Raw genomic sequence first — 13,603 nt, 5'->3', positions numbered from 1 at the left:
GAACGAATAACGAAAGTACAATATGATGTTAGAGACCAAGCAAAAATAAAGATCGAAAGTGAAAAATGTAAAGACTGAATTACTGCTGAAAATGTGGTCAACATCGTATAAGAGAGAGGACTTATTAAATTAAATGTAATATAACGTATTCAATTCTTTTTTCTCTCGTAACTTTTGAACCGCGACTTTCGTCCCAGGCCTCGCGTAAAGTGCGTTATACTCACTACCTTTTCTCCATAACATATCCAAAAATCAGCAGAATCAGTATTGCAGTCCTTTTTCTATAGTTTTATATATACCAAAAGTGCGTTGACCTTGAAAATACTCAATGATTAGGCTGATATCTCAAAAGATATCGAATATAGACAAGACATCGAATTTCACCAATCCGATGGGTCTTTTGAAATGCAACATGATTCATTTTTTTAATACATCCATCAAGTAACGAGTTATTTCGTTGGGTTGGCAACTAAGTGATTGCGGATTTTGTCATTAAGTGGTATTGACAAACTACGCGATCACTTAGTTGCCAACCCATTAGTTAATAGTTCTTATTGACTCAGCCTGTACACTTACGAGCGATATTTACAGTTATTTGCAGGTATTTGCAGGTATTTGCATTTGGTATATTATTTTAGTTGCCTTAGCGCATATTTAACCGAATAATTTTAATACGAAATATTTCCAACGTATTAATTATGGAAACTTAGATTTTGTCCGATGAATTTTACAGATTTTGCCGGCTTTAAAATTTTAAACCAATAGCGTACAACGAAGTATGTAATGTGTTACTTGTGAGAACGTCGCGTCGTCTTGCTGACAGGGTGGTTAGCAAGAGAAAAGGAAAGTCATCGTCAACTACTTACCGGGCAATATTTTTTGCAAAGAATCCAAATCTTTCTGCGACCGTTGCAATCCGAAGTATACCGACGATCGATATACGTTAACCGTATCGCCGTATCTTAAATAAGACATACACATATGTACTTTATGTATTATGCAATATCCGATATTGGATAAACGATAGTTAGGTATGCGGAATTCAGTGTTAAAACGATCGCCACTAAGAAAGCATTCGTCGCCTTGCTGTGCCGTAGCATCGGTATCCTCTCATAATTTTGGTGTTTAATCCATGTATGTACTTTCTAAATTTCCGTATTTTCGCTAATTGATTTTTCACTCATCTCCGATCTTCTACTACCTAAGAAATAATCCTCACATGTACGTTACGAGTTTACTGATATCCCGTGGTTTTATCATCCATTTGTGAACGTGTCACTACTATTCCAAATAACTTTTTATTCCACCATCAGGTTGTATAAGCAAAAGAAGGTGATTATTCGGCTAAGCGGTTATTAATCTACCCCAAGCTACAACCCATTCGTTCCTCTTTTCTATTTGTTCGATATTAAAACTGCTTCTCTCTTTCGTCATTGAGTTTCAAGTATAGGTTAGTCCATATAAACGACATGTGGCCACCTGCTCCAGGTTTATGTGTAATCATAACCGAAATTTAATTAAGCTATTTTACGAGTATCTCGGAAACTATGGCTGACCGACGGTAACATGTACCGGAAGAAGTTGTTCAAAATGTTGGCTTTGACAACATGTTTCGAGATTATCGAAATCGTCGAGGTGTACCACTTTCTGAATAATTACCAAAAAAATATTTATTGTGCTACTACTTGTCAAAGAAAAGTAGATTCAACCTCTTCGGTACGATGCGCCACTATAGTGGCTTTCGCGGATGTTATATTATATTACGATGCGCTACTACAGTGGCACGCTCTACTGATTCATTCGCTCACCGTTTGAACTGAATCACTTTTTTCATTTGACTAGCTTCACGCTTCTTTTGCCTTCACGTTTTATAACAGTGTTAACAATATACAGACAGAATATATAGTCTTTGTTTTCGATACGCCAATGTCGGATATCAATTGTTGCTTTTCGTTAAAATAAAAAGCCCCTAGGCGTCCGAAAGGACAAATGAGGTGTCGATAAATAAATAAAATAAATAGAATAAATAAATAATTTAAAAGATATATCGTTCGAGATAAATTGGCGTGAAAAAAGTAATACGATCGATCGAAGATTTAATTATTATTATATTCAAGAATAGTGAATGCTTAAACAGTTGAATGCAGATGTTTATGAATTATGCAGATGATATTCAATTGTTCGTTATGACGCAAGGCTTTATTCAAGTGAAGGAATTACGTTTCCTTCTAGAACCATTGTGAGCAGAAATTAAATTAGTTTTACTTTTTAAACAAATATAGGTGGATAATAGTTTTGTCAAGTACAAATTTAAAGGAGAAATAATTTCGGAGAAGAAATAAGCTAAATAGAACCGTGATACCCGTGTATACGCGTGAAAATCGTCAAGGAGGTGTAGATTGATTTTCTTACAATCATTGTAAAATTTGTAGGGCACGTTATCTAGTATATTATCCATACACGATTCGATTTTTAAAAGCCTCAGCTTTGTCGAAATGAAGGTATTTAGCTTCAAAGTTGGAAATTTTAACACCACGCAATCCCTGTATCAAACTGCTGCATGGGCGATATTTCGATTAACTGCAGGAGAACGATTCTTACAAAATTTAATATTACAGATTGATAAAGGAAATTGGAGACGTATAAAATGGATGTCAGACATATTATTTTCGGAGGGATGAAATCAGAACCGATCGCGTCGGTGTTGTCAATGCTGATAAGCATATTACTATATATCATGTATTCGATTGGTCCTTACTCTACGACGAATATTCCTACCAAATCGTTAATGTCGTCTTATGATTTCATAGTCGTGGGCGGTGGTTCTGCAGGTATGTTCTTTCGTGATATCGATACAATGTTCCGTCATAAAATCTGATAAAAATGTGACAAAGACAAGCGCACCTGTGTGTTTGCGTACGCGGAATAGCGCGTTGTTACTCATACGACCAACTGACACAAAAATCTAACAAATCGCGCACCTCGATCTTTTACCAATGCAGACTACGTTTAACGACACCATCCGTATTAATGTTATATTAAAGTTATACGTTGTTCTATGTGTTAACGACGAAATTTTAACTTACTTCCTTCGCATGGTGAAACTACGGAAAAGCTATCTACTGCCCGATTTCGATGGGTTTTGGATATGTTGTAAAACTCGCCATTTCGAACAATTTTTTGGGAGGGCAACTAGCTTTTCTGCACTTTCCTATTTCATGCATATTCGATGTTTATTTTCTAAACATTTTTTTAAGTTAATCGCGTTAATTCCGTTTCGAAATTTCGACAAATTTTCTCTCTTTCTCGATGTTTCAAAGTTGAACTGTAAATATTTGATTTAAATGGCATTTGTAACGTTTAGTTTATGTTTTGATGTTTGAGGATATTAAATCTTCTTACGTACGTTCTATAGTGTCATATCGATTTACGTGATTACAGGAGCCGTGATCGCGAGTCGCTTATCTGAGGTAGAAGATTGGAACGTACTCCTCTTGGAAGCAGGTGGCGATGGAAATGCTCTATATGATGTTCCTATTCTTGCCGCCAATCTGCAGCTCGCCGAAATCGATTGGAAATACAAAGTGGAGACCAATGAAAATTTCTGTCTGGGTAAATAATATCTAATGGGCAATACCTCGTTATGATAATGACAAGTATTTAATTAGAAAAACAATGTTGCATCCCCATTCATAATCATCCATATCTAACGCACTATTTTTTACGTTGGGAAAAGTAAATTAAAGGTGGAGGAGCATACAAGAAAGCATGTCACGCTTGCAAAGGATCGTAAAATGCAATCTATGGCAACGCGAATAAATAAAGTAAGTGAATAAGTGGAACTTTCTAGAACATTGGCACATCATCACCTTTCAATCTTAACGAATATTAACACTGGGACTAACAAACGCGTCAAGATAACGGATCTGAGTTTTTCTTTTTCACAACTACTAAAAACATGCAGGTATTTTTGACAAAATTAATACTGGTTTTTATCTAAATAGATAGATATATGAATATATGGATCTATTTATCTTCATTGATATCGTTCGAATTATATCGATTTACGAGTATATACGTGTATAGAACGTTTAGGTACAATTAAGTAGGTCTAATGTTGATCGAATGGTCAAAGTCGGGAAATGAATCTATGAAGTCGAACCGAAAAGAATATAAACACGACTCAATAACCAACCAACATCAGTATTGAGTTACGAATACTTCGTTTCACTTTACCGTGCCTTAAATTATGCCCACAGCGATGAAGGAGGGTCGTTGCTTCTGGCCACGTGGCAAAGTGATCGGAGGCAGCAGCGCGATAAACTACATGCTCTATGTCCGTGGTAATAGAAAAGATTACGACATTTGGGAACAATTGGGCAATCCGGGATGGTCCTACGAGAATGTCCTCGGTTATTTCAAGAAATCGGAAGACAATCAAAATCACTTCTACACTGAGACACCGTATCATTCGACCGGGGGTTATTTAACTGTCCAAGAATCACCATGGCACACTCCCCTGGCCGATGCGTTCATTCGAGCTGGCCAAGAAATGGGTTATGAGAATAGAGACATTAACGGAGAACGACACACTGGCTTTATGATTCCTCAGGGGACCATTAGACATGGAAGCCGGTGCTCCACGGCGAAGGCCTTCCTGCGGCCGGCAAGGAATCGCAAGAATTTACACGTCGCTATGGAAGCGCATGTTACCAAAATTTTAATAGAGCCGTCGTCGAAGAGGGTTTACGGCGTAGAGTTTGTTAGAGACGGGGAAACGTTACGGATTCGTGCCGACAAGGAAGTGATCGTTTCCGGAGGAGCTATCAATAGCCCTCAGTTGCTGATGTTGTCGGGAATAGGACCTAAAGAACACCTATCAGAACACGGCATACCAGTGATTCAGGATTTAAAAGTGGGTCATAATCTTCAAGATCATATAGTTGCGGGGGGCATTACGTTCTTGGTGAATGAAGAAATTTCACTGATAGAGAGCAGGATGTATGATATTCGCAATGTCCTAGAATACGTATTATACGGAGACGGTCCTTTGACCGGTTTAGGCGGTATCGAAGGACTAGCTTTCGTTAATACCAAATATGCGAATACTTCCGACGATTTTCCAGACATACAGCTGCATTTTTCGGCAGGGGGGACAAACTCCGACAACGGTAGGCATATTAGAAAGGTTCATGGACTGACCAAAGAATTCTATGACGCCGTATACGGGGAGCTTAACGATAAGGACGTGTGGGGCGTACTTCCTACGCTTTTAAGACCGAAAAGCAAAGGAGTTATCAAACTTCGGAGCAACGATCCTTTCGATCATCCATTGATTTATGCGAATCATTTTGAAGAACCGGAAGATATGGCGACACTGATCGAAGGAGTTAAGTTTGTGTTCGAGATGAGTAAAACTGCTTCGTTTAGACGTTACGGGAGCGAAACGAATCCAAAACCATTTCCTGGTTGCAAGCATATTCCGATGTATAGCGATCCATACTGGGAGTGCATGATCAGATTCTATTCGATGACTCTATATCATCCCGTGGGTACTTGCAAGATGGGGCCCAGTTCGGATCCAAAAGCTGTGGTAGATCCTCGGCTTCGAGTTTACGGAGTTACTGGACTTCGAGTCATAGACGGCTCAATTATGCCAAATATAGTTAGCGGTAATACCAATGCGCCGATTATCATGATCGCAGAGAAGGGTTCCGATATGGTGAAAGCGGAATGGTTGGGGGAACGGACGTCAAAATGAATGGCTGTTTTTGTAAATTAATTCAAAGCGAATGCTAGTACTATATATAGATAATAGAAACTTATAATTTCAAACTCAAAATAAATTTTCATTGCGTTTTACGTACAGTGGAGTACGAGCCAGAATATGTAGTCATGTTTTATTAAATGAACATCAAGTAATGTAAATGTTAACAAGGGAGCTAGTTTACAAGACGCATTTTTTCGACCGATTCGGTATTGCGACCTCCAGTAAGAGGATACATAGGATCGTAATGTAACTATTGTCTTAAGGCTTGGCACGGTATGCGCACGGCTTTTACAAATAAAATCAATCAGGATAATGCACGTGACGTAACACATAGAACAGAGATACCGCCGATAAACAGGGAAGATTGAACGAAATGGTTTCGATTTACTTTTTCGCGACTTCTCTCGGTGCTCTTTGAACTGGAATTGATCAACTGGAATAGAGTCGAGCCGTAACGGTAAGAGACGCACAGATAAACGCGGATATTCGAACAAACAAAGACATATGAATTTCCATAGCTTCCGAGATATCTGCAAAACGTTATCGATACCACAACAATGAATTCTGCCCATCATTGTGCGTCCGCAACAGCGTACGCGTTAGTATTGGTTACCGACTGCCTTACAGCGGACAGATATAATAGCAATGATCTAACCGAAACCTAGTTCTTATCTTTCGTTTATATAACATGTACAAACGAGAATTCACCGAGCTTGAGTAAAGGTTCGTGCACAACTACATATGCGAAGCTGTAAGAAATATCTATTCTATCGCGATTAACAATGAATATCATCAATGTATTGGGGTTAGATTTCGAGTTAACGTTATCAATCCGCTTGCGTGAAGCAGTAACGGTTCTTCTTTTTCGTCGAATAATATCGATTATTCTTCCGCCTATTATTAATATATAATTAATAATAGGCCTATAATTAATTTGTTCCTATGTTACGCAAGCATTGCCAGCCGCTTCGCGATGACGGGGTTGAGAAAGCTAAGCCAAGGCCAAACGCAATATTTTCTTACAGCTTTGCATATGCAGTTGTGCACGGGGCATTTAAGCTCGTTCAATTCTCGTTTATACATACTACAAACAAAAGGTAAGAGATAGATTTGAGTTGGTTTTGAGCGATCAATACTGACCCATTTTCAAAGAATAAAGGCAACTTCTTGCTTTAAATACGTATTCAATTATGTAATAATAATTATATAATTATTTAAGAAGCTTAAATTTTCGTGAGTAAAAAATAAAGGAAATGTAAGAAAATGTGAAGTTCGAACGTCTGGAACATCTCTGTCTTCTGGGCTTCTTCAGCCTCGACTGTGGGAAGGGAAGAGAAAGCGTCAACAGTTGAGGCTGCCATAAATTAGGTCCCTACGTTTTGCGACTGCGTTGCCTAGTATATTCGAGTATACTTTGCACAATCAAGGATGATGTGGGCGACTGTCGAAACGAAACTACGCGAGCTCGGCATTTCCAAGTCTACAGAATGTGCTGTAAACGTCTAACGTGACTAACCTCAACTCGCTTGTAATATTTTTTTTGTAGAAACGTTTATTTATCGAATAATTTGGGTTACCGTAAAGATTGATCTGCTACTGTGCGTACACAGTTTCGTTTACTATTATACGATATTCTCTTTTATACTCTATTTGTAATTTTATGTTACTATTTAGTTTCAATTCCAATCATTATAAGCGGTGTAATCTTATTCCATGCTGTATCAATCGGTAACGCTGAGAGTAATACAAAAGTACATCGTTAGATGTCATTAAGAAAACTTCCAACATTCTCACGTGTTGACATAAAATTGTAAAATATAACCTATATGTATAATAGTTAGTAGATTTTTATGAAATGTATTCCTTTTTTGTTCTATGAGTTGTTTTATTATTTATTTTATCATATTTTATCATATGGGACAATGAATAACATTCGAACAAACTAATCTAGATGTCAAATTATTAACGTGCCAGAATAACCTATAAATGCCTTGAATGACTCGATTTCTGTAAAAAAATGCTAGCTCCGTGTCAAGATATCATTGAAGATATAGAAGATTTAATATCATCGCAAGATATTACACCAAAGGAACGATATAGTGCAAGGAAAAATGTTACTGTTCGTTCTAAACGTAAACAAGTAACTGAAGATGTACCAGAACCTCCTATTTTCGATAGTATTGTGCCAGGGACACAGACAATTTATACAAAGACATGGGGTTGTACTCATAATAATTCTGACAGTGAATATATGGCAGGTCAACTTGCTGCTTATGGTTACAAATTAACGGAAAATAAATATGAAGCAGATCTGTGGCTCTTAAACTCTTGTACAGTAAAAAGTCCAGCAGAGGATCATTTCAGGAATGAAATCGAAGCTGGAAGAAAGATGGGAAAACATGTTGTAGTTGCCGGGTATGGAAACTTCTTTGTACCTAATGAACGTAGTTCTTTTTACCATATTGGAAAATTTATTTATTTTCACTACTTATTACAAGGGTAATTATCAGTAGGTAAATGGGAAAGAATTAGAGTTATAATGAAATATAGCGAATTTGAAATATGTTATTTATACTTAATACTGCTTAATCTACTTTTATGAACTTTTGCAAATCGCTATGAAAATATAAAAAACAAAGATTATTTTATATCAGTATCGGTAAGATTAAAAATATTTTATCCATAGTTGCCTTTCACATGCAAGAAACTTAAAAGACTTCTTTACTTCTTTACTTCTTTACTTCTTTACTTCTTTACTTGTATACATGTAATATTTTTCAATTGGTTGAAATATGTTAAAATTAATGTAACATTTGGAAGTAAATCTATATAGCTCAGGTAATAAAATTTCAGGTAAATTGAAGGGATCGTCAGCTTGTTCTCCTCTTCAAATTCACTGTCCTCTGTAATCAAAAATACAAAAAATTCATATGGTATTTCATACGCTAAATCTAACAATTCAAATATTGCCTAGTTCCATATTCGTTGATTATTTGCAATTAATTAAGATTAATATTTTAATTTTATATGATTTATTTTTACATATATATAAGATTATATGTTAGGTTAATAAAAGTTAATAAAATATGGCATATGTTTTAACGAGGTAACATGAGAGCTGGGCAAATATAAAACTTTAAAGATAATTCAGTTAATCTAGATTAAAATTTATTTTGACTACAAAATTTACTGGCCGAATATTATACTTTGTTTCGTTCAAATATACACAGAAACTAAGCAGAAGGTAGCATACGATCTCAAATCAAATAATCAAAAACAATCCTAATAAAACTTTATTCACTGTTGATTTTTTCAGACTATGTTATTAATTATCGATGAATATTATTTAAAAATATATGTATATTTTTTATTTATGTATTGTTCTTCGGGACTTTTGTTTAGAAAGTAAATTTATATTGAGTTTGAAGGCTCAAAAGAGGAAATAGTGAAAAAAGATTGGTTTCAGATGCGTACCACAAGGTGCACCGAAGTCATCTTTCTTACAAGGATTAAGCATGATCGGCGTGCAACAAATCGATCGTGTGGTAGAAGTAGTGGAAGAAACTCTGAAAGGAAATACCGTTCGGTTCCTGCAACAGAAAAAGGAAGCTGGTAAAAAGATCGGCGGCGCCTCTTTAAGATTGCCTAAGATTCGTAGGAATCCACTGATCGAAATCATAGCTATAAATACTGGGTGTTTAAATCAATGCACTTACTGCAAGACAAAACATGCGAGAGGTGAACTGGGAAGTTATCCTCCCGATGAAATTGTTGAGCGTGCGATACAGGCGTTCGACGAAGGCGTCTGCGAGTTATGGTTAACCTCTGAAGACACAGGAACTTATGGTAGAGATATTGGCACGAGTTTGCCCGAATTACTGTGGGCACTCGTGAAAGTGGTGCCCGATGGATGTAGGGTTCGCGTTGGAATGACTAATCCACCATATATCCTGGAGTATCTGGAGGAGATGAGCAAAATTCTGAGCCATCCAAAAGTCTACAGTTTTCTTCACATTCCGGTGCAATCTGGAAGCGATCAGGTGTTAGCCGATATGAAGCGAGAGTATACCCGTGGCGATTTCGAGCGAGTTGTCAACTTTCTACGAGAACGTGTTCCTGAGTTAACTATAGCGACGGATATCATTTGCGGTTTCCCAACAGAAACAGAACAGGATTTTGAAGAGACGATGAAACTTTGCGAAAAGTATAAGTTCCCGAGTTTGTTTGTCAATCAGTTTTTTCCCAGACCGGGAACGCCGGCTGCTCGAATGACGAGAATACCTACGCAAATTGTGAAAAACAGAACCAAAAGGTTATCAGAATTTTTTCAATCTTATTTTCCGTATTTTGATAGAATAGGACTCGTCCAAGAAGTGCTAGTGACAGAAATATCCCATGATAGAAAGCACTACGTCGGACATAATAAATCTTATGAACAGGTTCTCCTACCGTTAAAGGAAGAATATTTAGGAAAAATAGTTAGAGTAAAGATCGTAGAAACGACAAAATATTCTATGAAAGGGGAACCAATAATAGAAGGTACGTCCCCGGCGTTAAAACCATGTTTACCAAAAGGAGCTATATCAGGAATACCAATGGAGATGAAATCATCGAAATATAGAATAGGAGTTGCCCTGGCGATTCTTCTAGCAATCATTCTCAGGCTATTATGGAAGTTTTTTATGATTTAGCAAGTCTCTTGTTCTCTAAATTTTTTAATCCGGAATCTATAAGAAAGATTGTTACTATTGATTCAGGCGTTAATATCAGGGACGGACTGGAACTTGAATTTCTACCGGAAGATGACCGACTGATTGACTTGAACCATTTTTAGTTCATTAGTTAAATTCTACGTAGGGCTGCGTCAAATGCCACAAATCTCTACCGATCCACCGGTAATTTTCTGAAACTACGCGATGCGACGTGAATCAGTCCGCATCTAAAATTGATGGTTGTATCGACAAATCTGTTTAAGTTTTAGAAAATACACTAACAAATCTTTACATTAACAAACTTTTTAAAATGAACAATTAAAATTTGTAATCTATAAGAAGACTCCATAAGAAGCTAATGCATAAATACTGTTTCTAGTCATTAGTTTCCCATTAATTTGTACGGCATAGTAACATTCATGTATTACTACGTTACTATTTGCAAATTAATCAAGAGCTGTCCGGTGTACATTTTATTGTAGATTTTATTGTAGATTTTCTACATTTTCCTATGTACATGATGATTCAACACAGTTCGAATCCAATAAATCAAGGTAACGAAGCCCCGAGTCATTTTTTTAACCTTCTCGTGAATACGTACACATGTATATCCAGCATCCACAAAATAATGCATCGATTCAAAAAGATAGAGATATTTTCAACAACAATTTATCTACATAAAGTACATATGCACATATGCATGCATATATGTGTATATTCTCGTAATTTATTCTTTTTATTAGTTATAAAATTCATATATAAGATTCATATATATTTGCAATTTACAATATAGAAATATATTCATTATAGATGAATGTACATATTTTTGTCACGAATAATACAAGCATTTGATATATCCTATTTCATACGATCACTGATAAAATAAATAAATAATATTATTAAATGATGAATTAATAACAGTATAATAATAATAATAATAATAACGTGAATAAAAATAAAGGAATAGGAATATCGTGATATTATCAAATGCAACGTTGATCTTTATCCTTGCAGCAAAATATAATTATACTATAAATTTTATACAATCTGTGTGTATTTAATAAATTGATTTTTCTAATAAACTATCAGTTATCAATTCTTATTTTCGCAGTAAAATAGATTTACGTTATAAAGTTCGATAGAATTTATTTTTAGTATAGCGATATTTTATATAAATACTGCACTTAATTAAACTTATTTCGTATAAATTTTACAATAAAATTTGTCTAATTTTCATCTTTGCATTGTGAAATAGCAACAGTAAGTTGTGACTCGAATGCACAGCAGAGGTGTACCGAAATTCAATTGCATTGTAGCGAAAGGGTTAAATTCTCGCTCGACAGGTAACGTGTATTTATCAAGAAATCGTGTTTACGAGAACACTTGCGATACTTTGCAGTCGATGTTATATTTAAGATAAAAACAGTCGAGTCTGAATTTCCAACGAATTAAGAATGACTTTGCTGTTGAATTCTACTTTTCGTAAAGGGTGTGTTGGAGAAAAATAAAGAAAAAGTATTAGTAGTATTTGTAGTATTTGAAGCGTTTCCTGAAATAAAATGCTTAACAGTTAAAAAAGTAAGAACTCTGGTTTATAATTAATTGACTATATTTGAATTGACAAAATACAGGAACCGGCCCTGAGTGGGCTTACAAAATATTATTAGGACAACCCGAGTATACGAATTAATGTTCTAGTCGAACAATGATATCGAATATAATTTAACTTATTCTCGATGCATTCAGAACTATAATAGTAGAAAAGGAAAGAAGAAGGTATTGAGCGTCCCCAAGTTAATTTATCCTCGAGAAATCATAAGTATAGAGAAGAAGAAGAAGAAGAAGAGCATACGAAGAGTTACACTTAGTAAAACAGTATGTTCGCTAAGGAAACATAAACCTCTTAATTTATTGCATTAACAATGCTCTTTTATTTGGTACCGTCCCTCCCGATGCTAACGTTTCGCTTTTTAAAGTACTATATTATTATTACTCGAAAAATATTAACTTATTGTTACTAAACGTAAGTATAAGCTTATTCTAAAACGAGTTATTATCAAGGTATTTCCTGAGTATTAAAATTCACAGGCAAAACTGTGTAATCCGCTAGAAACGATAAAAGAGATATTTGTAAAAATCCTTTTTGTTAAATTCAAAATTGGGATTTCCAAACAGCATCACAACAATCAGATTACTCTCGTCTTTTGCATAAGATATGAATTTCCGCTGCTTTATGCACAGCTTTATGTACAGCGACAGACTTAATTTTAAAAACAAGGCTTTTATGACATATTCCTATTGAAATCTCTAGAGCATAATCATTTTGCATGCTCCTGCGTATCGATTAATCATATTAATGTCTTGTAACATTTTAATATATATTGTCATATACATAAATGTGAACAAAAAGAACGTTAGCATAACTCTCTTTTAACAAATACAATTTATTGTTGCACTTTCTAGCCTATTTCATTAGATTATTCTCTTTAAATTGACATATTAATGAAATATTATGAAAAATAATCTCTTTTATCTCTCGTACTATGTATATGTAAAATGTAATGAACGATTTTTTAACATTAAAAGCTGGCACATTAAATATAGTGGATCCTGGTAACGTCTAAACATACAACAGGACTGACCCAAAGACATACTCTTCCGTTTATACGAAACAAAATATTTCATCAAATATTTGCGCGCGTATACAGTAACGAAAATCGGTAAATAAGAGAGCAGATGTTTGACCTTTTGAAGGATAATTAAATCGAAAATCTTTTCTTATCAGTTTCGTATTTGCATGTGAGAATCATTTCGATGAACAGTAATTCATTTATCGATATTTCCTATAAACTCGAGTTTTCAGGATTTTAATGTACTTGGCACATTTTTATTTTACTCAATACGAGATTTCGCATACTTTTTATTCACATCAATCCTCCAAAAAGTAATATGTATAGCGTAGTACGAATTAAATTAAGATTAACGACTGTGTGATTTGATCATTGTTTATCACTGATACGAAATAACACAAAAGTTAATGCGAAAAGAATAATATAAAATTTATATACTATTTTTTTCTTTATTCGCAATATAGATTGGATAAATAGCTTAATCGCTAATC

General features: G+C 35.1%; 2 protein-coding genes and 1 long non-coding RNA gene across 6 annotated transcripts; 2 read left to right on the top strand and 1 right to left on the bottom strand.

Moving 5' to 3' along the window:
• The first annotated feature begins 1,039 nt into the window (after nt 1-1,039).
• LOC100743915 (glucose dehydrogenase [FAD, quinone]) lies at nt 1,040-6,128 on the top strand. Of its 3 annotated transcripts, none has more exons than XM_012391296.3 (3): nt 1,040-1,134; nt 3,442-3,612; nt 4,260-6,128. In XM_012391296.3, exon 3 carries the CDS (start codon nt 4,262-4,264, stop codon nt 5,759-5,761), a length of 1,500 nt encoding a protein of 499 aa, XP_012246719.1. In that variant the 5' UTR covers nt 1,040-1,134; nt 3,442-3,612; nt 4,260-4,261; the 3' UTR covers nt 5,762-6,128. The 3 variants fall into 3 exon arrangements, with proteins under 3 accessions (XP_012246719.1, XP_033179345.1, XP_012246720.1); XM_033323454.1 differs by lacking the exon at nt 1,040-1,134 and adding an exon at nt 2,619-2,831; XM_012391297.3 differs by lacking the exons at nt 1,040-1,134; nt 3,442-3,612 and adding an exon at nt 3,737-3,824.
• LOC105681480 lies at nt 2,570-13,597 on the bottom strand. Its single transcript, XR_001102654.1, has 3 exons — nt 13,303-13,597; nt 8,346-8,351; nt 2,570-2,580 (listed from the first exon to the last, which is right to left on the bottom strand). It is a non-coding gene; the product is annotated as an uncharacterized LOC105681480 (long non-coding RNA).
• Nucleotides 6,277-11,045, top strand: LOC100741398 (threonylcarbamoyladenosine tRNA methylthiotransferase). 2 transcript variants are annotated; one of them, XM_033323455.1, is made up of 2 exons: nt 6,277-6,867; nt 9,237-11,045. In XM_033323455.1, the coding sequence occupies exons 1-2, from the start codon at nt 6,713-6,715 to the stop codon at nt 10,459-10,461; spliced, it is 1,380 nt and encodes a 459-aa protein (XP_033179346.1). In that variant the 5' UTR covers nt 6,277-6,712; the 3' UTR covers nt 10,462-11,045. The 2 variants fall into 2 exon arrangements, with proteins under 2 accessions (XP_033179346.1, XP_003493215.1); XM_003493167.4 differs by lacking the exon at nt 6,277-6,867 and adding an exon at nt 6,974-8,185.
• Nucleotides 13,598-13,603: the final 6 nt, after the last annotated feature.

This window comes from Bombus impatiens, unplaced genomic scaffold, assembly GCF_000188095.3.
Source record: "Bombus impatiens unplaced genomic scaffold, BIMP_2.2 scf_1055, whole genome shotgun sequence".
NCBI lineage: Eukaryota > Metazoa > Arthropoda > Insecta > Hymenoptera > Apidae > Bombus > Bombus impatiens.
This window is presented reverse-complemented; position numbering and strand designations above follow the sequence as displayed.